Consider the following 25,617-nt stretch of genomic DNA (forward strand, 5'->3'; position numbering starts at 1 on the left):
GAATAAGTTCTCGTGTCAGGAGATGCCAGAACTTTAGCATGCATCATTAATGTCTTATCTAACATCTGCATAATTTACAAACTTCAGGTTTCTAAATTTTTCTTAGAGTAGATTAGATTTTCTTAGAATTTTTTTTAATGGTTAAAATTAGGGCTGTCTGTGGTAACGATATTAAAACAGCTCGTTGAATGTGGAATATGGAGCTACATTAGCCTTCAATTCCTCTCAGTTAACCTCAGTAACTCAGCATGTAACACTATTCTCATTTTAAAAAAGCATCAAAATTACCCTGAGATAAAATATGGTTTAAAAAAAAAAAAAAAAAAAAAAACTCTAGTCTTCCAGGCCTATTATTATTGTCCTACTCCTAAACATACAAAGAACAACCAGCATTTTAACAAATTCATCATGTTTATAATTCATATTTAAGTGGTTGACAGCTTTTAATAACATGCATGTAAAAAGAATCAGCATTTGATTGACAAAAGTAAATTATATTTATAATAGTGCTAAGTCTTAACGAGGAGAGGTGTGATTTAATCCAATATTTTTATTTAAAGGATTGACATCCCTAGATAACACACTATACTGCCAAACGTATTCACTCATCTGCCACATGCAAATGAACTTGAGTGACATCCCATTTCTAATCCACAGGATTTAATATGTCACTGAGCTCCTAAGAAAAAAACATTCTTTCATTAACGTCTGCATGTCTAGGTGCTGCTTTTATACACTTTAAAAAATAAAAATAATTAAAAATACAAAATAATTTCAGGCAACTTAATGCACTCGATTTTTGAGTTCTGAGGCCAACTCAACCTTTTGTTGTGGAAAAAAAAGAAAAGAAAACTGTGCCGACTATACATTTTTAGTTCAGATAATTCATTTTTCATATGCATAAAATTTTAATAAGTCTAACTTAAATCATGTGTTAGTTGGCCTTATTTAGGTTCTATGAAATGCAGATTGTAAGATCTGCTGACAGTCCTATAAGATCAGCAAGAACAATTACCATGTGTCAATCACGTTTTACATAAATCAAACACATAATGAGCACAACACTATAATTTTAGTTCACTTAATGGAGCAACTAAGAACTTGTGACTATTACATATATGTCTTATTGTCAGTCATGTAAGCTTGCAGTACTGCAAATATGACCAGCTAAACACAGCCAGCATATACAGTCACAATGAGCAACACAAAACATAGAAACTTGCTATAGACTTCAACACTGAGACCAGACAGTTAACTGTTATATAACATATATGTACAGGTCCTTCTCAAAAAAATAGCATATTGTGAGTTTCTTATTTTCTGTAATGTACTGATAAACATTAGACTTTCATATATTTTAGATTCATTACACACAACTGCAGTAGTTCAAGCCTTTTATTGTTTTAATATTGATGATTTTGGTAAAAAAGTAAAGAAAACAAACAAACAAAAAAAATAGCATATTTCACCCGACCAATAAAAGAAAAGTGTTTTTATTACAAAAAAAAGTCAAGCTTCAAATAATTATGTTCAGTTATGCACTCAATACTTGGTCGGGAATCCTTTTGCAGAAATGACTGCTTCAATGCGGCGTGGCATGAAGGCAATCAGCCTGTGGCACTGCTGAGGTGTTATGGAGGCCCAGGATGCTTCTATAGCGGCCTTAAGCTCATGCAGAGTGTTGGGTCTTGCGTCTCTCAACTTTCTCTTCACAATATCCCACAGATTTTCTATGGGGTTCAGGTCAGGAGAGTTGGCAGGCCAATTGAGCACAGTAATACCATGGTCAGTAAACCATTTACCCGTGGTTTTGGCACTGTGAGCAGGTGCCAGGTCCTGCTGAAAAATGAAATCTTCATCTCCATAAAGCTTTTCAGCAGATGGAAGCATGAAGTGCTCCAAAATCTCCTGATAGCTAGCTGCATTGACCCTGACCTTGATAAAACACAGTGGACCAACACCAGAAGCTGACATGGTACCCCAGACCATAACTGACTGTGGGTACATGACACTGGACTTCAGGCATTTTGGCATTTCCTTCTCCCCAGTCTTCCTCCAGACTCTGGCACCTTGATTTCCGAAATACATGCAAAAACTGAGCAACAGTCCAGTGCTGCTTCTCTGTAGCCCAGGTCAGGCACTTCTTCTGGTTCAAAAGTGGCTTGACCTGGGGAATGCGGCACCTGTAGCCCATTTCCTGCGCACGCCTGTGCACGGTGGCTCTGGATGTTTTTACTCCAGACTCAGTCCACTGCTTCCGCAGGTCCCCCAAGGTCTGGAATCGGCCCTTCTCCACAATCTTCCTCAGGGTCCGGTCACCTCTTCTCGATGTGCAGCGTTTTCTGCCACACTTTTTCCTTCCCACAGACTTCCCACTGAGGTGCCTTGATGCAGCACTCTGGGAACAGCCTATTCGTTCAGAAATTTATTTCTGTGTCTTACACCTCTTGCTTGAGGGTGTCAATGATGTCCTTCTGGACAGCAGTCAGGTCGGCAGTCTTACCCATGATTGCGGTTTTGAGTAATGAACCAGGCTGGGAGTTTTTAAAAGCCTCAGGAATCTTTTGCAGGTGTTCAGAGTTAATTCGTTGATTTAGATGATTAGGTTAATAGCTCGTTTAGAGAACCTTTTCATCATATGCTAATTTTGTGAGATAGGAATTTTGGGTTTTCATGAGCTGTATGCCAAAATCATCAGTATTAAAACAATAAAAGACTTGAAATATTTCAGTTGGTGTGCAATGAATCTAAAATATATGAAAGTTTAATTTTTATCATTTCATTATGGAAAATAACGAACTTTATCACACTATGCAAATTTTTTGAGAAGGACCTGTAAATCCCAAGAGAAGCAACAGCAGCCTGTGGAGAATGTCTTCACACTTGAGGGATGGGAGGATATGTCCAATATGCAAATAGTGTGACCAACATCAGGTGAAACCCCCCTGCAGAATTGCTCAGTAGACCCCGTTAAACTAAAGAGTCAAACTGAGCATGTGCAGAGTAGTTGGCTTGGCCCCAACTAGAGTTCAACTACAATTTGTACATTTTGCCAAAACATATTCAGGCCAACTTTTAACAAGAAACTTAATCATTTTAGTTAAGACGATTAGTGTGCTATAGTTAACCGTGCAATTCAATATTTCTTGTTCAGCTGATTTAAAAATCACATTAATGAGAAGTATTTGAAGTTTAGTTTTTTTACAGTTAATACCTGTGGTCATGAGGCTGATTGGAACCTGAGTTCAATGATTTGAATGGGTGAGCAAATACATTTGGCAACATGGTAAATCTTGTAAGGTTTCCAAACCTTTCCAACCTTTCCCGAAACTAAGCTTAAAAAAAGTTTCAGACACACACTCTTTGTTTCTCTGGATGCTTCATAAAAGCTTTTTATTGCAAGATTTGTATACAGTATACACTTCTATTTTTGCTGTGGGTATTAACAAGACAGATTCACATTCTAGGTTCTCTCATTCCATACCCACATGTTATGGCACTTGCAGCAGTGGGGTGAAATGTTCCAGATTCTTCTGCGGACGGTAAGCGATACCGAAGGCGTTTGAGCAGGAGAGGCGCAGGCCCTCGGCGGCCACTTCAAGTGTGTGCGGAGAGTAAAAACACTGAAGCCACAAAAAGTAGAATTCACTGAGTCTCCAAACCCAAGTCACATGATCTCCTGCATCATTCTATATCATAAAGCCTAAAGAAATGTCTGTTTTAAATGTGTTTTTATTTATTGCATCATGCATGACTTGCTTTAATTTTCTTAAATTACACTTTTCACAGAATAACACTGCTTCTGATCTATAATACACTATTCTATACAAAATACAAACAAAACACAGACACAAAAATAAAAACTAAAGTGTCATTTACACAATTGTACAGCATTCGTTTTCTTGCGCAGCCTCTCATGTTCCAAATTATTACAGTACTCAGTAATCTGAGAAGGCGACAAGACAAAAAAAATGCATACTTTATGTTAATACTTGAAATTCCTCCAAATTCCTCCATGTTACACATAATAAGGTGCTAGAGGTGCTACTGGACCGTGTGGTGGTGGGTGTAGTACCGCTGTGGGGATAAGTTCTGCTGGAGAAATGCTGAGATGTGTTCCAACATCGCTGTTGTGCTGAGACCACGCCCTCTCTGATTTCTAAAGGCACAATACTGAATTGTGTCACTATACCGTGTGTAAGTCTGGCCTGAAGCTTATTTCTTTACTAGTCATGCACTGAACCATCATATCCCTTATATGTGTAATGGGTTAAAGCAGTAAACGGGTATTATCTGTCCTATTCTCTGTCTGCTGTATCTTCCCATTGACTTCTACTAGTGCATCTCAAAATAGAATATCATTGAAAAGTTACTTTATTTCAGTAACTCAGTTCAATATATTACATAGATATGATTCTTTTATTGTTGATGATTATGGCTTACACAAACCCAAAAATCTCCGAAAACTTTAATACTATATAAGACCAATTAATAGTTTTGGCAGTGTGAGCAGTGTGCCAAGTCCTGCTGAAAAATGTAATCAACACCAGCAGATGACATGTCTCTCCAAACCATCACTGATTGGTGGAAACTTCACACTAGACCTCGAGCAGTTTGGACTGTGTGTCTCTCCACTCTTCCTCCAGACTCTGCTCCCTTGATTTACAAATGAAATGTAAAATTTACTGATGGTCAGTGATGGTTTGGAGAGACATGTCATCTGCTGGTGTTGATCCACTGTGTTTTATTATCAAGTCTAAAGTCAGTGCAGTTTTGTTTTCCCTCTACTGACAACTTTTATGGAGATGCAGATTTCATTTTCCAACAGGACTTCACACAGCCAAAAGTACCAATTGGTTTTATAATAATAATATTCTAATTTCATGAGATACTGCCTTTTGGGTTTTCATTGGCTGTAAGCCATAATTATTAACAATTAAATAAATAAATGGCTAAATAGATCACATTGTGTGTAATACATCTACATATGAGTTTCACATTTTGAACTTAATTACTAAAATAAAGTAACCTTTCAATGATACTCTATTTTTTTAATGCACTAGTACAATAAGTGAGTTTCCTGGTTTATCCCTTACCTTGTCTGCCTCTTTAATTCTATTGTAAGAATTAAATTAAAACCGTCTGGAATAAATCTCTTGTTTAGACACACATTTAGCATGTTCAGCATGGCCTGCAGGTTCTTGGGGTCAGCAGTGTGTGTTCTGCAGTACTGGCCACGTTCCAGCTCTGGATCAGTCTACACCGCCGGTTCTGTGAACTCTGTTTATTTGACATAAAACATGCAGGTCTGATAAAAAAAAAAAATAGTAATAATAATACCACAGCAGTGCAGGGAGAAGGAGCGGTTTCCTCCTCAGTGGTTTATAAAGGTGTGCTCCACAGGTTCTACTGGTTATTAAAGGGTGAAGCCACGCGATTTTCAAAAATCTCTGCATAATACAAACAGTCATTCAGTGTGGGATCAGATTCAGACTCAGTCTGAAAGTTTAATTGTGAATGGGGATAGAATATCTTACTAGAACACCTAAAATTTACAAATACACTGCCTGATACCTGATAGTGCATTTATATGAACTTGGGTTATCAGATAATGGTAAAACAGATATCAGTCAGACAAAATGTTTTTGTTTTGTTTTGTAACCGGCCAATAAGCTTGCATATATCCACTACCACACTTCCTCATCCCAGAATACTCCAGTTAATAGTATGCATGAGCTGAGGAATCTGATTATTGTGGTAAAATACATTACATTACATTTGGCAGAGGCTTTTGACCAAAGCGACTTACAATAGTGAAGTACAAAAGTAATAGATGTTAAAGGTAAAAACATCTTTAGATAGGGCCTAAAGGAGGTCAAAATACAGCTCCCTTGATCAGATTTTTAGATCTAGAAAACCTGAGTACACTGTTTAACTTTTTACATGACTGCATCTGAATAATCAGATAACTGCAGTAAAATCTAATTATGAATGTATTTCTGAGTGAGTATAAACACATTTCAGAGTCCTGAGAGGATTTTGTTTCTAAAACCTTCCCCATCTATAAGTGGTGGTGGTGGGATGCATGCACTACACCCTACAGGGTGTTGTGTGGCAGCAAATAATCCCCAAACAAATGTGTATTAGCTTGTATTACGTTTTATTATTATTAATTATTATGTTTTATATTATTAATATAAACCGTTTTGGTCAAAAGATGTGTAGGTGTTATGGCTACTGAACCATTTTACACTGAACCGTGAATCTGAATGAATTCTGCAGAGATTTTTGAAATATGGTGGATTGTAAATTCCCCTTTAGTCCTGAAGGTGCTACAAATCAATAGAGTGTGCCTGTGATCTCCAGCAGGGGGCGCAAGAGCACAGCCTCGCTTAGCACAGCTCTTTGGGTTCACTCTGAAGGCCACAGTGGTTATAAACGCAGGGTCATCTCTGGCGCTCGGTCCTTCAGTTACACGGCTAACAGAGTGTGTGTGTGTGTTTTAAGCACGTTGTGCAGGAGAAGATTGATGGCAGCCGGCTGTGCTTGTCTTGTCTCTCAGGCTGCAGAGTCCAGTCCAGGTTCAGGTGTGTGTGTGTGTGTGTGTGCGCGTGTGTATTGACACCCTGAGCTGCGATAGTCTTTTATAGGGTCAGACTTGCATTTCTGAGCCGCTGGCCAGTCCGAGTGCCTGCGCCTCCTCGGGGGTCAGCCCACTCTTCAGTGTTCTTCTCACTGTGGAGAGACAAAGAGGGTCCAGTAATAATACTGATCAATGACATGTTTATAATACTGCATTACACAAAATCTTGTGTCGATATGAATAGACTAGAAGGTGAGCTCAACTGACAAATATATTAAATATATTATTAAATGTAATTTAATGCATATTTGTCTTGCTTTTCAAAAGCAATAATAAACCTACAGCTTAAAGAAATATTTATTAAACACTTAACATTCCAGTAGACAAACCAACAAAGCACAAAACATTTACCTCAGCAATGTTACTCTAATTACATGTGAGTAAAATTTACAGACAGACAGGCTTTTGGTGAACAAATAAATGCTAAGGCCAAGTTAGAGAGATTGTACTGAATGCTGGTACTGAGAGATTGTACTGAATGCTGGTACTGAGAGAATGGACTGAATGCTGGTACTGAGAGATTGTACTGAATGCTGGTACTGAGAGATTGTACTGAATGCTGGTACTGAGAGATTGTACTGAATGCTGGTACTGAGAGATTGTACTGAATGCTGGTACTGAGAGATTGTACTGAATGCTGGTACTGAGAGAATGGACTGAATGCTGGTACTGAGAGATTGTACTGAATGCTGGTACTGAGAGAATGGACTGAATGCTGGTACTGAGAGATTGTACTGAATGCTGGTCCTGAGAGATGGTACTGAATGCTGGTACTGAGAGATTGTACTGAATGCTGGTACTGGGTTCATGGTACTAGGTGCTGGTACTGGTCTGTGTCACTGGTTTGTTAGTGCTGTTAGGTGCTGAATGGGGACCTGTGGGCGGATTTTACTCACAGGATTTGCGGTTGGCTCGGGACCGCCTCCTCTCTCGCGGTTGGCTGTGCTGACCCGGGCCCTGAGTCGCTGACTTCACAATTCGCTCCATGATCTCGTCGGCTGTATCCTCCATGCCGTTCTGCGCATCCTCATTAGCTGAGGACCACAGCGCCATGCGGCCTGTACCAACACACACCTCAGCTCAGTTCTGTAGTAACATGTACAGTAAATTCTTAATTCCATTCAGTTTTCTGCTGCAGCAGGTACCTCATCACCTTTGGGGCTGCTGTAAATCTGGGTGGCCTCTGGGTTATTGCTAAATAGTTGTTAAGTATTTGATTGTCTGGTCGCCAGGTAACTGCAAGGATGTTGTTATATGGTTACTGAATGCGGGTTATTGAATGGAACAATGTTTCAAATTATTAAGCAAGTGATATTTTTCTTCGATTTTCCTAAATAGCCAATGTAAAAAACCTCCAAATGATAACAGTCATTAAAAAAAAACCTCAAAATGCACTGTTTCACATTATTAAGCAGGCCACAGGTTTCAAACAATATGCAATGCCTAGGACAAGGTATGAAAACATTAGATATTAGGGGTGTGACGAAATCTTGTGGCACGCGAGATTAAAACGTGACAATATTTCTCGTCAAGCTTTAACCTGTCTCGCGGAAAAAAATAATTTAGTGTGGACTTTTTAAGCGGGATCTGGCAACATAGCAGGAGTGCAACTACGTTCTGTTTGTGGTGTATGCAAACGTAGTATCAGCGCCCCCGGAGTGGAGGAGATACATTTTGTCATTACTATCCCACCGCGCTCTGCAAAACCAGCAAGCTGATTGGCTGTTTCTCCTGAGAGAAAATTTATTTGGGGCTTTCATTTGGCGCCCCCTGTAGTGCAGCGCCCCTATGCGTCGCATAGGATGCATACCCGCTTTTTAAGTTGTATATCTGGCTGCATTTCGGCTCCAGTGGAAACAATAAACGGTAACAGAGTGACCAACAAGAAACAAACCATATATAAATACTGTAAGTAAATCCTACACGTGACTGTTTTTTTAATAGGCAGCTGTACTAATCCCTTAGCTCTGTACTGTATTAAAAAAATGTTCTGTCTCTGTTTGCACTTCAAGCATAGTCTTAATATGACTGGTTATGGTTATGAATAGTTAAATTACAAGAGATTTAGGAGGAAAAAACACACAAACCATATGCTTTATATGACTGGTTGTGGTTTGCACTTATTGTTTGCATTATATAAGACCTAGAAAAGTTTTTTATATTTTATTAATTTTTATTTTTTATTCTTATTCTTATTTCTATTTTTTATAGAATCAATGTGTGAGAGAACCCAGTCTGTTAAATTTGTGTTACATGATTTTGTTATATAAAACTCTAGTTTTCAAGTCATTTTTTTATTTTTGACGTTTTCTTTAAGATTTATTTTTAAATCTCGTCTCCTCTCGTCTCGTGAACCCAGTATCGTATCTCGTCTCGTCTCGTGATATTAGTATCTCGGCACACCCCTATTAGATATTTCATATGAACTGAAGTGTAATCAGCATACTGTGAAGAGAATTTTGGCTAATTCAGAGCACAGTTGGGTTTGTTCAAGACAAAATGAGGAAGGTTTCTGCCACACATATTTATCGGATTAAGAAAGCAGCTGCTAAAATGCCATTACAAAGCAGCAAACAGGGATCCTCCAGAGGCTTGAAGCTGCAGTTGCAGTTGAACCAGAGCTCACAGGCAGGAACGGTTGCCGTGGGCCCAGACATACATAAAGATTAATTTTCAAACAGTCTTGTTTACGGATGAGTAGTGGATGGCCACCACATCCCAACAAGGCAAGGAGGTGGTGGAGTCATGTTTTGGGGGTGGAGTCATAGGGAGAGAGCTGGTAGGCACCTTTAGGGTCCCATTCTGACTGATCACTTTCCTCCATGGTACAAATTGCAAACAAATACCTCTGTGTCATTGGCTGCTATGGGCATAAAAGAAGAGAAACTCTTGGTGTGGCCACCATCTTCCCCTGACATCAACCCTATAGAGAACCTTTGGAGTATCATCAAGCAAAAGATGTATGAGGGTGAAGGTAGTTTACATCAAAACAGCAGCTTTGGGAGGCTAATCTGACATCATGCAATGAAATTTAAGCAGAAACTCTATAATGGATGCAAATGTGAAGGTGATATCAAAGAAGGTTCCCACTGTTAACATGTAACTTGGCCTGTTAGGCCTGTTAGTCTTTGATTAAAATAGCACTTAATGCTGCAAATGAAAAAAAAACACCATTTGCAGTTCTTACAATCTATAAAAGTTTTGAAACTCTGTCGTGCATAATAATGTGGAACAGTGCATTTTTTAGTTTTTTATATAAAAAAATACTGTTATTATTGGGAGGTTTGTTCAATAAAATTGGATTTATAATCAATGAGTCATGACTTAAAATTATACTAAATGTAATTTGCATTGACCATTTAGGAAAATCTGAGAAAAATATCACTTGCATAATAATTTGGGCCATGGTGTATATAAATGATTGTTTCAGATAGCTGCATGTTGCTAGTCTGTTGGTTTGAAACATTAGCTGTTAGGACTAAGCAGGAAACCTTAAAGCAACTCTGTGACGTAAATGTCTTAAATGTAAATGTTGCAAGCAATGAAAGATAAAACTACTCACATAATGTCTACAAGCATCACTGATTATTCCAGTTTCATCAGCAAGACTAGCTCTGCCTCTGCATGTTAGATGCAGTATCTACAACACTGATCATAAAGTCTTTACAACTGGTAGTTTCGTCCCTCTGTTAAGGCTTAGCGTTTTCTCCAGCCAATTTCAAACTCAAACATAGCAATTACCATGAAACACCTGGCAACACTGCAAGGCGCTAGACTCCCATAATTAATTTCCCATAATTCCCCTGTATTTAATTTCTGTGAATGTTATGTTTGCAAACAGCGTAGCAGTTATAGATTACTATATGATCAGCTCAGAGCTTCACAAACTTTAATCCACTTTTCAGTTCAGTGTGTGGGCGGAGTATAAACTTACATTTTTACTATAAATGATGATGCATTGTTGGACTTTATAGTGCCAAGAAATCACACTTCATTTCTTTTTCACAATTCTGACAAAAAATGGCCAACTTACTCAGTAGTACCCTACATATAACTAGGATTTAATTTTTTTTTCTGAAAGCCTAAGAAGAACCACTGAGAGGACTGGGTCTAAATCTAGAGTTGTAAGCACCTCGGTTGGCTCTGGTGCGCGTGCGGAGTCCGGGCAGTAGAGATGTGGTGCTATCACTGCCCTGCAGGCTGTTGCGCAGTACTGCAGTCATCTGCTCATGCTCTGTCACGTCCTCAGCGTGCCCCAGCCCCTGGGGCGGAGCCTCCTGCCCCTCCACCGATGAACCCGCAAACTTGCCAGTCTGTGAAAGAGAAATGCAGATATTTAATAAACCCCACTACTCCTAAAACAAACATGGTGTAGGATGAGTCTCCAGAAAATGTTGAGTTCTTCAAATTGGTTTCAGTGGGTTTGGTGTGAAACATTGAGTTTTAGATCTAGATTTTTCCCAGTCAGAATAGAGTGGTGGTGAATTAAATCACAGAAACCTATTACACTAAATGAAAATAAAAATACTGCCTAATTCCTAACTCATTGTTTTACCAGAATCCTAAGAACATTCTCGAGCTAAAACGCATGTCAGTGAAATGGTGGGAAAATAAACATGCTGCAGAGAGTTGTGCAGCAACAAATATTCCCCTAAATAAAATGTGTATTTTCATCAGATTCTCCAGTATTTTAGCATCATCATGATTTTATTTAAACACAGGAGACTGGTGTTTGAACAGTAAATAAAATGGCTATATTTCTGTTAGTTATGGCGGAATTGGATTGAAATCCAGTTCTTTTCTCCACCAGTGTAAAGAAACCAGAGTCTATGTATTTCATAGGGGTGTTATTTAGAAACGGCTGACTAAAACCGCCACCTAAAGACTGACTGATACGCTGAATTAACTCAGGAACTTTTGTGAAAGATTTTATTTTTACCAAGGTCCTCTAGCAGTACCACTGCTGCCCATTCAGGAGCAGGACACCGGTAGAAAAAACATTGTTATTGTGATCTGGGTCTATTAACTGGAATTATGCTGTTATAGTGGAGATAAGTACAGTAATGATCACATCACAAATACAATTATTTGTGATGTGATCATTACTGTACTTATCTCCACTATAACAGCATTAGTTACAGTATTGGGGCTCATCAACGTGGGCATGCAGAATAATTACATCTCGGGATGTACAAATTAATGTAAAGCAAAACAAATAAAGATTTCATGCTACAACTGATACAAAATTAAATTCTGATTTCATTTCTCATTTTTATCACACCAATATGCAACACTCATTGTTAATATCATGCTGGATTTTTGACTTCTGGTGAAATTGGATGAAATTTCCTGTCCTTCAATATGCAAAAAGTTAATGTGCAAAAACTGATACGTGCTGTACCTTTATTAGTGTTTTTGCTAAAAAAAAAAAAAACGATAACGAATTACTGATTCCACATTTATCATGTGTGTTTTATGTGTATATAATTACTATAATATAATAATAATATAATATAATATAATATAATATAATATAATATAATATAATATAATATAATATAATATAATAATTATAATATAATATAATATAATATAATAATAAAATTATATTATATAATATATAATAATAATTCGGAATCAGTAACACGTTATAATTTTTTTGTAATGAAAATTATCATGTCACCAAGTTTTAACCCAATTTCCACCGTTATCTGCCCCGCCCCTGCCCTGCTGGTAAACCTGGCGCTCGTAGACCCGCTGCGCTGCGTTAAGGTGCTTACACACTGCACGCGGTAGGTGCGGCGCGGTACGCTGACCCCCATAGGATTCAATAGTGTCTAGAGCGGTAGAGCGGTGCGTCGCTGCCGCGGAGCAGAGCGGAAAGCGGTGCGTTTCCCCGCCCATAACCACGCCTCCACCGCGCTACCGCTTACCGCGGGCAAAGTTCAACATGGTTCAACTTTGACCTCGCGGCAAGCGGTACCTCGGCAGAAAACGCATGACGTGAACTCACGCGACTAGAGAGAAACTGTAGTCCAAACAACAATAAACGTGCGCGAGAGACTAATAATAGCGATTAGTGAATCCCCTCAGCTGTACATCACTTCCCTACACTCATATAGAGATAACATGAGGAAGAGAAGAATCAGAGCTTTGTTCTGAGGCTGAGAAACAGATACAGATCCACCGAGGCTGTAGAGACTCAAAACTACAAAACACCGCTCGCAGAGGTGATGGGTTTTAGAAAACTCCGCCTATTATCAGCAGGAGACGCTTGGCGTCAGCAGCAGCCCAACGCAACAACAACTGGCCAGCGTCCAGCTGAGCGGCGGCACAGCGGAATACAGCGCGGTGTACCGCGTTCAGTGTGTAAGAACCTTTACGCACGGGTATCGCACATATATACGCGGTGCAGGGCTGCGAACTCCACGCCTACGACTCATTTGGTCGATATGTCCTGCTGACCGCGTGATGTGCCTGTTTTAAATTCAGAAATCCCTTTCCAATTATGCGTTCTTTATTCCAGCGCCCAACGTTGGCATTATCTCCCCTCAAACATATACGTGTATACTAGTATTTTAATTAACTAATATAAATATAATAGCATTTTACATTTTTACATTCATCATTTTATTTACATTTACATATCCACTATAAAATCGTTCCTCTTAAGAAGAGCAAGTTCGATTAATGACAGTTATTAATCACAGAATAGTGTTGTGATATCACATATGTATTACCGAAAATAAAGACCACTCAGGTTAAGTTTTTGGTCAGGTTAGTTTTCCTGTTAAAATACACACAACTGTACATGCGTACAAACGCACACAACCCTCAACCCTGGCGCACACACATCTTCATACCTCACCATCTTCTTCATCCTCACTCTACAGAAATACAGAATGAAAAGGATGAACACCTAAATCAGGGTATTAAACTGGAAGTTTAGTACTAATACCAGAGAATCTTTTCTAGGTTTGTCAGACACCAGAGGGCGCTCCAAAAATCAAAGGTTTCATATGGACGTATTTAGCAAAATCATAATTTACAAATGTTTATTAATTTTTACACTAAAAACACTTTTTGACACAAAACAATATCAAATGTTTCAGTACCACGGACAGATAAAAAGGTCCTACTACCCAGTAACAGTAATGAAGCCTTTACTGCCTAAAACCTGTTTATTGTAGAAAAATGGAAATATACAGACAAGTCTCCTTTGCTTTTTAAGTAAAATACTTCTCCTGTTTAAATACTATTCTACCATTTAAAACTAAACGGATATCATGAACAAGGAGCTAATTACTATAATTTTAACATTAAAGGGCTCATATTTGCCACTTTAGATCTAACCCTGAATTTTAAAGGCAGAAAATATTAGAAACAATATGTGCTTTTTCCTGTTCTGTTGTTAATATATACGCTCTGTTCTGTGTACACTTTTATTAGCACACGTGGTTTAGTACATTGCTCAGTGCACTTACGTCGGTGATCATTTTTCCGCGGGTTTTGTTCCTCTCTCTGTGATTGGCTCTTTTTTGCTTCTGCTGCAGTACTCTCTCTCTGGTCGTGCGATACTCCAGCGCAAACTCGCTCAGGATCTTACAGAAGCGATGGACACTCACCTCCCGCACAGCGTACGGTGGGTGGCCCAGGAACAGCAGGAATGCGTGGAACCTGCAGGAGAACAGGGCAGAGCTCTGTCTTTTAAATGATCCGATATCGATTGATATAAACCCGAAATTGATCTTTATAATTAGCCTGTTTTTCCTTCTAAACGTCTAAACCTCATCCATCTGCAGAGCTGGAGAGCAGCTGCAGCTTCAGACCAACAGCTCCAAAACATGCTGTAGTTTTAGAGAAGCTAAGCCAACACTAGCTACATCTTTTACTTTCACTCAGTGTTACTAAATCCTGTTAGACTAGCTGATGTGCCAGTAAAATTATGATACTCGCGTCTAGCAAACATGTTAGCGTTCGCTTTTTCGAGTTCTCGAGTTCCACCTTAAATTTTGCAGCCCTGGACCAGCAATTTTAATTTCATGATGTAGTTTTAGAGAAGCTAAGCTAACGTTAGCCACACATCTTACTTTTTTACTCTGTTAATAAGGCCTGCTAGACTAGTTAAACAAGATATGTCTCATTTATAATAATTCACATTTAGCAAGAAAATGTTTTCTGTTCCACCTTAAATGTGGGGGCAGTTGAAAGTAAATATATATATATATATATATATATATATATATATATATATATATATATATATATATATATATATATATATATAAAAATATATATCCAAACATTTTTTTATAATAAATTCAAACCCTTTTTAAGCTCTTTTCTGACACTAAAGTTTTCTGGAAGTGTATGTTTACACTATCTGTACTCTGTTGTTGTGTTATGTGGCATGATTAATTATAATAATGAAACATTAATGTAATGTATTGGGTTAATTCTTCATGTAAACACTAATATTTTAGTAATGGTAGTTCCTCTATTACAACATTTATTCTTGGAAAATCTCATATCTGAAATAAACCTGTAACTGTAACTGAAATATTCCTATATTAATCCATATTGAATCAAATCAGAAACTTAATCAAATTTGGGTCTTGTGAATCAGAATCATAATAATTCTGTAAACTAGTGGTGATACACTGTGTGAAATTCATTTAGAATTCTTAGGCGGTTCAGGTCAGTAGAAGTTCTGGTGCTGAACCTGTTGATGATGCGTCGGTGGACGATCTTCAAGATGATGATCCGCTCAGCGCAGTCCTTCAGGAAGTCCGTCATGCGCTGTTTCAGTGCCGGCTTCATCTCGTGCTTAGCAATGACCTTCAGGTGGTCCCAAGATGCTTTGCAGCGTCGCTCCATCTGACACAGGTTGTCCTGCAGCTGGTCAAAGTCCACCTGAATAAGGCAGGGCAAAAGTTTTCTCAGAAAATCACCCTGAAATACAATTATTCCCCTGAAATGACCCAGAAAGTGTTCCTTTGCTTTACATTAACAAATAGAAATATAGCCGCAAGCGGCAATCATCGGGTTCAAGCACCAACTTGCACAATGGTGCCTACTGGAGCATTGAATGGTGATGTGTAAGAAGGTCTAATATGATTGGAGATGCCCTGTCACATTTAGAAATTATCAAGTTTTTCACCTGTTATTAATGTTGAGCAGAGGCCTTTCAACCTGATCAGTGCTTAAATTCACATGTAAATCTAGTGAACTTTGTAGGATATTCATTAAGTGAGTTAGAACTAGTCAAAAGGTGTCTACATGTTATTGGTATTGATCAGGTGGCTTCAACCAGAATGTTCACAAAGTGGTATTCAGATTGACCTTTGAACCTTTGCAGAACAAGCTGAAATGTTTGACCAAACAAGTTTAAATTAACACAAAGGAGTGAATGTTCTGATGTGACATGTAATTACGAAGTTATTATAAATCTAGTTCTGAATTAAATGGCGCTTCATCAAGCACCAACTAGCACAATGGTGCCTACTAGAGCATAGGATGGTGATGTGTAAGAAGGTCTAACACAATTGGAGACATTCTGTCACATTTAAAATGATCAAAAGTCTTTCACCTGTTATTAATGTTGAGAAGAGGCACAAAGGAGTGAATGTTCTGATATGACATGTAATGTCAAGTTATTCTTAATCTAGTTCTGTATTAAATTGCGCTTCATCAGAGTGATATTGTACAGAGGTCTTTAACATTGTGAGATTACAGCAAATACTGCAGAGTTACAGCAATTTAGGTTAGAAATTCCAAGGACGCACAGATTGCTTGATGCCTGGAGAGTATTGTATGTGAAATTTTCACAAATGTTTTTAATGAACATTTACCTAGAGACTCTACAGTGTGCAGCAAGACTGAAATGGAGGTGATAGGCCAAATATCCAGAGAGTAGTTTCAATATAGCTATTTTCAAACAATTAGCAATTATGAATGAACAAAGCACTTTTTAAACATAGTTGTATTGAGAAATTTGTCAGAGCCACTGTACTAAATATGGCAAAAACAATTAGATGTCAAAATAGTACAGCATGATTGACATATACTCGTTTTTTTGGAACAGCGCCCCCCAGTGGGCGGATTGTTTCAGCACTTTGCAGGTCACTACAGTGTCTCCACCTGAACATAACTGCCAAATATCATCCAGATTGGGCAACATTCAGCCTGCCAAAATGTCTGCTGAATGCTGATTGGCTGATGGTGTTCAGCCATGTTGATTGATTAAGTTGCCCTTTGAACATCCTTTAGAGGCTGTATGATAGATTCTACATGCAAAGTTTCAACTTGCTAGGTTGCACGGTTGCTGAGAAACAGTGCTCCAAATTTACCTCTTGAAGTGAATGGGGCATATATCCGGAAGGACTAATTTGCATATGGCGGCCATATTGTTTACATATTTCAACTTTTTCTTAATGAATATTGAAGCGCATGCTCTCACGAGTGTTTTGATACCAAACATGCCAGGATTGGTCAAAATTCCTAGGACTAGTTTGCAAAAGTAGGTTTTGCATATTATGCAAATTAGCAAAAAATCTATATAGACGGAAGTGCATGGTCCAAATTGGAAAGTTGTTGGTATTGACCCAAGGAATCCATCAAAAAAGAATTTTGAATGTAGGTCTTATGGTTTTTGAGTTATTGAGAAAATTGTGAAAAATGAATTTCCTTGTTTATAGCGCCACCACTTGACCAATCGGTGCCATTTTTGTTGTCCACCGAGATGCACTGATCCTACATCTACCTACCAAGTTTCATTTCTCTATGACTTACGGTTTAGGCTGCACAACTGTTTTTTCAGGAGAAAAAGAATAATAATAATAATAAATATAGCCGCAAGCGGCAATCATCGGGTTCAAACACCAACTGGCACAATGGTGCATACTAGAGAACTGAATGGTGATGTGTAAAAAGGGCTAATATGATTGGAGATGCCCTGTCACATTTAGAGATTATTAAAAAATTTTCACCTGTTATTAATGTTGAGCAGAAGCCTTTCAACGTGATCAGTGCTTAAATTGTAAATTGTAATTGTAATGTCAATCTAGTGAAGTTTGTAGGATATTCATCAAGTGAGTTAGATCTAGTCAAAATGTGTCTACATGTTATTGGTATTGATCAGGTGGTTTCAACCAGAATGTTTACAAAGTGGTGTTCAGATTGACCTTTTGACCTTTGCAAAACAAGCTGAAATGTTTTACCAAACAAGTTTACATTAACACAAATGAGTTCATTGTCTGACATGACATGTAATTACAAAGTTATTCTAAATCTAGTTCTGAATTAAATGGCGCTTCATCAAACAGCAACTGGCACAATGGTGCCTACTAGAGCATAGGATGGTGATGTGTAAGAAGGTGTAACACAATTGGAGACACTCTGTCACATTGAGAAATTATCAAAAGTCTTTCACCTGTTATTAATGTTGAGAAGAGGCACAAAGGAGTGCATGTTCTGATATGACATGTAATTACAAATATATTCTAAATCTAGTTCTGTATTAAATGGCGCTTCATCAGAGTGATATTGTACAGAGGTCTTTGACATTGTGAGATTACAGCAAATACTGCAGAGTTACAGCAATTTAGGTTGAAAATTTCAAGGACGCTCAGACTGCTTGATGCCTGGACACTATTGTATGTGAAATTTTCACAAATGTTTTTATTGAATCTTAACCTAGAGACTCTACAGTGTGCAACAAGTCTGAAATGGCGGTGATAGGCCAAATATCCAGAGACTAGTATCAATATTGCTATTTTCAAACAATTAGCAGTTCTGAATAAACAAAGCACTTTTTAAACATAGTTGTATTGACAAATTTGTCAGAGCCACTGTACTAAATATGGCACAAACATTTAGATGTCAAAATAGTATAGTATGATTGACATGTATTCGATTTGTTGGAACAGCGCCCCCCAGTGGTCGGATTGTTTCAGCAATTTGCAGGTCACTACAGCGTCTCCACCTGAACATAACTGCCAAGTGTCATCCAGATTGGGCAACATTCAGCCTGCCAAAATGTCTGCTGAATGCTGATTGGCTGATGGTGTTCAGCCATGTTGATTGATTAAGTTGCCCTTTGAACATCCTTTAGAGGCTGTATGACAGATTCTGCATGCAAAGTTTCAGCTTGCTAGGTTGCACGGTTGCTGAGAAACAGTGTTCCAAATTTAACAATTGAAGTGAATGGGGCATATATCCGGAAGGACTAATTTGCATATGGTGGCCATATTGTTTACAAATTTCAACTTTTTCTTAATGAATATTGAAGGCCATGCTCTCACGAGTGTTTTGATACCAAACATGCCAGGATTGATCAAAATTCCTAGGACTAGTTCGCAAAAGTATGTTTTGCATATTATGCAAATTAGCAAAAAATCTATATAGACGGAAGTGCATGGTCCAAATTGGAAAGTTGTAGGTATTGACCCAAGGAATCCATCAAACAAAGAATTTTGAATGTAGGTCTTATGGTTTTTGAGTTATTGAGAAAATTGTGAAAAATGAATTTCCTTGTTTATAGCGCCACCACTTGACCAATCGGTGCCATTTTTGTTGTCCACCGAGATGCACTGATCCTACATCTACCTACCAAGTTTCATTTCTCTATGACTTACGGTTTAGGCTGCACAACTGTTTTTACAGGAGAAAAAGAATAATAATAATAAATATAGCCGCAAGCGGCAATCATCGGGTTCAAGCACCAACTTGCACAATGGTGCCTACTGGAGCATTGAATGGTGATGTGTAAGAAGGTCTAATATGATTGAAGATGCCCTGTCACATTTAGAAATTATCAAGTTTTTCACCTGTTATTAATGTTGAGCAGAGGCCTTTCAACCTGATCAGTGCTTAAATTCACATGTAAATCTAGTGAACTTTGTAGGATATTCATTAAGTGAGTTAGAACTAGTCAAAAGGTGTCTACATGTTATTGGTATTGATCAGGTGGCTTCAACCAGAATGTTCACAAAGTGGTATTCAGATTGACCTTTGAACCTTTGCAGAACAAGCTGAAATGTTTGACCAAACAAGTTTAAATTAACACAAAGGAGTGAATGTTCTGATATGACATGTAATTACGAAGTTATTATAAATCTAGTTCTGAATTAAATGGCGCTTCATCAAGCACCAACTAGCACAATGGTGCCTACTAGAGCATAGGATGGTGATGTGTAAGAAGGTCTAACACAATTGGAGACATTCTGTCACATTTAGAAATGATCAAAAGTCTTTCACCTGTTATTAATGTTGAGAAGAGGCACAAAGGAGTGAATGTTCTGATATGACATGTAATGTCAAGTTATTCTTAATCTAGTTCTGTATTAAATGGCGCTTCATCAGAGTGATATTGTACAGAGGTCTTTAACATTGTGAGATTACAGCAAATACTGCAGAGTTACAGCAATTTAGGTTAGAAATTCCAAGGACGCACAGATTGCTTGATGCCTGGAGAGTATTGTATGTGAAATTTTCACAAATGTTTTTAATGAACATTAACCTAGAGACTCTACAGTGTGCAGCAAGACTGAAATGGAGGTGATAGGCCAAATATCCAGAGAGTAGTTTCAATATAGCTATTTTCAAACAATTAGCAATTATGAATGAACAAAGCACTTTTTAAACATAGTTGTATTGAGAAATTTGTCAGAGCCACTGTACTAAATATGGCAAAAACAATTAGATGTCAAAATAGTACAGCATGATTGACATATACTCGTTTTTTTGGAACAGCGCCCCCCAGTGGGCGGATTGTTTCAGCACTTTGCAGGTCACTACAGTGTCTCCACCTGAACATAACTGCCAAATATCATCCAGATTGGGCAACATTCAGCCTGCCAAAATGTCTGCTGAATGCTGATTGGCTGATGGTGTTCAGCCATGTTGATTGATTAAGTTGCCCTTTGAACATCCTTTAGAGGCTGTATGATAGATTCTGCATGCAAAGTTTCAACTTGCTAGGTTGCACGGTTGCTGAGAAACAGTGCTCCAAATTTACCTCTTGAAGTGAATGGGGCATATATCCGGAAGGACTAATTTGCATATGGCGGCCATATTGTTTACATATTTCAACTTTTTCTTAATGAATATTGAAGCGCATGCTCTCATGAGTGTTTTGATACCAAACATGCCAGGATTGGTCAAAATTCCTAGGACTAGTTTGCAAAAGTAGGTTTTGCATATTATGCAAATTAGCAAAAAATCTATATAGACGGAAGTGCATGGTCCAAATTGGAAAGTTGTTGGTATTGACCCAAGGAATCCATCAAAAAAAGAATTTTGAATGTAGGTCTTATGGTTTTTGAGTTATTGAGAAAATTGTGAAAAATGAATTTCCTTGTTTATAGCGCCACCACTTGACCAATCGGTGCCATTTTTGTTGTCCACCGAGATGCACTGATCCTACATCTACCTACCAAGTTTCATTTCTCTATGACTTACGGTTTAGGCTGCACAACTGTTTTTTCAGGAGAAAAAGAATAATAATAATAATAAGAAAAATCTTAGCAAAAACAATAGGGTTCTACGCACCTTCGGTGCTTGAACCCTAATAAGAAAAATCTTAGCAAAAACAATAGGGTTCTACGCACCTTCGGTGCTTGAACCCTAAATATAGCCGCAGGCGGCGATTTACGGGGTTCGAGCGTTACAGGCAAAGAGACCCCTGGAGGCCAGTTAGGCTTAAAACATGTTGCCGGTTGACCGGCATCGCCAAACTGGATGAGGATGACCAGCATGACCGTGAAGACCAAGCTAGATTACCAGCATGACTAATCTGGATGACAAACTTGTTGACCATATTGACCAAGCTGGAAGACCATAATGACCAAACTGGATGACCAGCATGGCAAAGGTGGTTGGCCAGTATGACCAAGCTGGAAGACCACCATTACTATGAGGACAAAGCTGAATGACCAGCAGGACCATAATGACCAATGTGAATGGCCAGCATGACCAAGCTGGATGGCCAGCATAACCAAGCTGGGTGACCAGCGTGACCATAAAGACCATAATGGCAATGCTAGATGAGTGGTGTGAGTAAACTAGTTGAAAAGCATTGATAAATTGAGCTGTAGTGTTCATCAGGTTTTATGTGGTGTCTTACTGCACTCTAGTGCGCATTTGGTGAAACAAATTCAGTTCTTAAATTGAAAAAAACACAAGGCATAAAAAGGGCATATAAATAACCCGTATATAGTATATAAGTTTTGACCTGATTAACATTCCACCTGTTAAAAGCTTGCTGGAATGTGATTGGCTAATAGTGACCACAAAAGTGTCCATATCAAATTTTCATTTGGTGTACCATTAGTGCATGGGCCATAGATGATAATTGGCTAGGATGACCTTGATAGCTTGTATGGTTCTAGAGAAACAGCTATCGAGCATTGGCCCCGCCCCCTGGGGGGGTGTATGTCTACTTAAACTGACAGGGTATCTGAGAATCATGTAATGATCAAAGGACTGAAGTGGTATTAGTGTCAGGTTAAGCATTCAAAAGTTATAAGTGTTAAAGACATTTTACTGCACCATGGTAGAACTCATTTGCATATGGCGGCCATATTGTTTATAAATGTAAAGATTTATTTTATAATTATTGAGGAGTAAGCTCTGCTGAACTGTTTGACACCAAACATGTCATGATTGGTCAAGGAGGCAAAGACAAGATCTCAAAAGTAGGTTTTGCATATTATGCAAATTAAAAAAAAAATTAGTGGGTGGAGCATTAATAAGAATGACCCAGGTGGCTGACTAGCATGACCAAGAAGGATAAATATGTTCAATTAAGCAAGTCAAAAAAGATTAAATAAGTTCAGCAGAGCTTTAATTTAGAATAATTCAAATGTAGCTGTTTCACCAAATGACCACCAGAGCGCAGCAAGAGACCACATATAACCTGCTGGAAATCTATCACTCTATAAGTAAGACAGAACATTCCCTATCAGTGTGTTTCTATTTATTAAAAAGAGAAGAAAAGTCTGATTGGACTCCAAATTGGTACTCATGATCAAGTGGTCTGCATATATATGTGTGTGTAAATTTGTGTGTTGATAGGGTCAAAGGTTCCTGACTTCTGTCCATTTAGGTTTGAAAAAAGCGATAATACAGGCTTATGGCCTACAAAATGGCTGTTGCTCTTTGGCCATATTAGAGGCAAAAAATATCTGATTTGGCTCAAAATTTGCAATCAAGATCAGAATATCAGTCTATATATGTATGTCAATTTCTGTGTCGATAGGCTCAAAGGTTCCTGACTTATGTCCATTTAGGTTTGAAAAAAGCGATAATACAGGCTTGAGGCCTACAAAATCGCTGTAGTTTTACAGCCGTTGTAGAGGGAAAACATGTCCGATTTGGCTGAAAATTTGCAATCAAGATCAGATTATAAGTCTATATATGTGTATAAATTTGTGTGTTGATAGGGTGAAAGGTTCCTGTCTTCTGTCCATTTAGGTTGGAAAATAGCGATAAATAGAATAAATTGAAAATAGTTATTTTTTCACTGTAGAGCCTACTGAAGACTTATTTGGCTCATACTTGGCAAATGTGCTTCAAATGGCATTGTTAATTAGTAGCTTCAACAGTTTTGGCATGTTTTAAACTTTGACAGAGTTTTGGCCAAATAACTCTGAAAAGGCTTTCACGTACATGTTTGATCAAGGATTATGGGCCTCAAATAGTTAAAATGTCAAGATTTTTTTGATAATTATTTACCTACAGGGTCTCAAGATTGCATCAAGACCAAATTTGTTTTGATTGATTAAGGACTTAAAGACAAGTTCGAAAAGAGCAATTTTTACTCTTTTGGCCACTGATGAAAATGTTTGCATTTTTGGTAAACATATGTAATTACAAAGTTGTAAAGGCTACAGCAAAGTATACAACTAAAAAAGAATAACAAGCCTAGGCCACTTGTACCTTTAGATATAACTGATTTTCTGCTATAGCGCCCCCTTGAGGCCAATCAACGCCATATTTTAATGGATGATAGAAGGCCCTGAGATACATGTAGGGTATAAGTATCGTCCTGATTGGTCATTGTTTAGCATGTCAAAAGCTTGCTGGAAACTGATTGGCTAATAACGATCGCAAAAATTTGCATATCAAATTTTCCTTCTGTAAAACATTAGGACATAGGCCATAGATGATACATGTCAAAGGAGAGCTTCATAGCTTGTACGGTTCCCTAGAAACAGATTTTTAGCTTTGGCTCCGCCCCCTGGGGGCGTATGTCTACACAGATTGACGGGCTACCTCAGAATCATGTTGGCATCAAAGTTGTAAAGTGGCATTAGTGTAGGTTTAAGCATTCAAAAGTTACAGCTGTTAGAGTAAATTTGGGTGTGCCACGGTAAGATTAATGTGCATATGGCGGCCATATTGTTTACAAATTTCACAATTTTTTCGATAATTATTGAGGTTGGGACTCTGCTGAGTTGTTTGACACCAAATATGACAGGATTGGTCAATGACCCTAGGACAAGTTCTCAAAAGTAGGTTTTGCATATTATGCTAAATAGCAAAAAATCAAAGTGGGCGGAGCTTAGTGGTTCTATTGACCTTTTTGATTTGCCATTAACCAAGGAATCATATAATGCAAGAATTTTTGCTCTAGCTATCAGGGTGTAGGAGTTACGAGGCCAAACGCGTTGACCTTCGCCATAGCGCCCCCTTGAGGCCGATCGGGCTCATGTTTTGAATCTGAGTAGCGGTGAGAAGTACTACCATATGACCAAGTCTCAGCCCTGTAGGCCTTACGGTTTCTTCTGCCCAATCACTTCTATGGCAGAAATAGAATAAGAATAATAAATATAGCCGCAAGCGGCGATTTACGGGGTTCGAGCATTACAGGCAAAGAGACCCCTGGAGGCCAGTTAGGCTTAAAACATGTTGCCGGTTGACCGGCATCGCCAAACTGGATGAGGATGACCAGCATGACTGTGAAGACCAAGCTAGATTACCAGCATGACTAATCTGGATGACAAACTTGTTGACCATATTGACCAAGCTGGAAGACCATAATGACCAAACTGGATGACCAGCATGGCAAAGGTGGTTGGCCAGTATGACCAAGCTGGAAGACCACCATTACTATGAGGACAAAGCTGAATGACCAGCAGGACCATAATGACCAATGTGAATGGCCAGCATGACCAAGCTGGATGGCCAGCATAACCAAGCTGGGTGACCAGCGTGACCATAAAGACCATAATGGCAATGCTAGATGAGTGGTGTGAGTAAAGTAGTTGAAAAGCATTGATAAATTGAGCTGTAGTGTTCATCAGGTTTTATGTGGTGTCTTACTGCACTCTAGTGGGCATTTGGTGAAACAAATTCAGTTCTTAAATTGAAAAAACACAAGGCATAAAAAGGGCATATAAATAACCCGTATATAGTATATAAGTTTTGACATGATTAACATTACGCCTGTTAAAAGCTTGCTGGAATGTGATTGGCTAATAGTGACCACAAAAGTGTCCATATCAAATTTTCATTTGGTGTACCATTAGTGCATGGGCCATAGATGATAATTGGCTAGGATGACCTTGATAGCTTGTATGGTTCTAGAGAAACAGCTATCGAGCATTTGCCCCGCCCCCTGGGGTTGTATGTCTACTTAAACTGACAGGGTATCTGAGAATCATGTAATGATCAAAGGACTGAAGTGGTATTAGTGTCAGGTTAAGCATTCAAAAGTTATAAGTGTTAAAGACATTTTACTGCACCATGGTAGAACTCATTTGCATATGGCGGCCATATTGTTTATAAATGTAAAGATTTTTTTAATAATTATTGAGGAGTAAGCTCTGCTGAACTGTTTGACACCAAACATGTCATGATTAGTCAAGGATCCAAGGACAAGATCTCAAAAGTAGGTTTTGCATATTATGCAAATTTAAAAAAAAATTAAGTGGGTGGAGCATAAACAAGAATGACCCAGGCGGCTGACCATC

The 25,617-nt window shown here is 38.3% G+C and overlaps 1 protein-coding gene across 2 annotated transcripts in view; it reads right to left on the bottom strand.

Moving 5' to 3' along the window:
- Window positions 1-3,362: 3,362 nt before the first annotated feature.
- Window positions 3,363-25,617, bottom strand: part of fhod3b (formin homology 2 domain containing 3b) — a 403,456-nt gene continuing 381,201 nt past the window's right edge. The window contains exons 24-29 of one of the 2 annotated variants that reach the window (XM_049480538.1): window positions 15,366-15,556; window positions 14,128-14,320; window positions 13,507-13,530; window positions 10,776-10,956; window positions 7,540-7,701; window positions 3,363-6,735 (exon numbers count right to left, since the gene is read on the bottom strand). In XM_049480538.1, the coding sequence (XP_049336495.1) occupies window positions 6,653-6,735; window positions 7,540-7,701; window positions 10,776-10,956; window positions 13,507-13,530; window positions 14,128-14,320; window positions 15,366-15,556 (834 nt within the window). In that variant the 3' untranslated portion in view covers window positions 3,363-6,652. The remainder of the gene's footprint in view (window positions 6,736-7,539; window positions 7,702-10,775; window positions 10,957-13,506; window positions 13,531-14,127; window positions 14,321-15,365; window positions 15,557-25,617) is intronic. The other variant, XM_049480537.1, reaches the window with a different exon arrangement.

This window comes from Astyanax mexicanus, chromosome 6, assembly GCF_023375975.1.
Source record: "Astyanax mexicanus isolate ESR-SI-001 chromosome 6, AstMex3_surface, whole genome shotgun sequence".
Lineage (NCBI taxonomy): Eukaryota > Metazoa > Chordata > Actinopteri > Characiformes > Acestrorhamphidae > Astyanax > Astyanax mexicanus.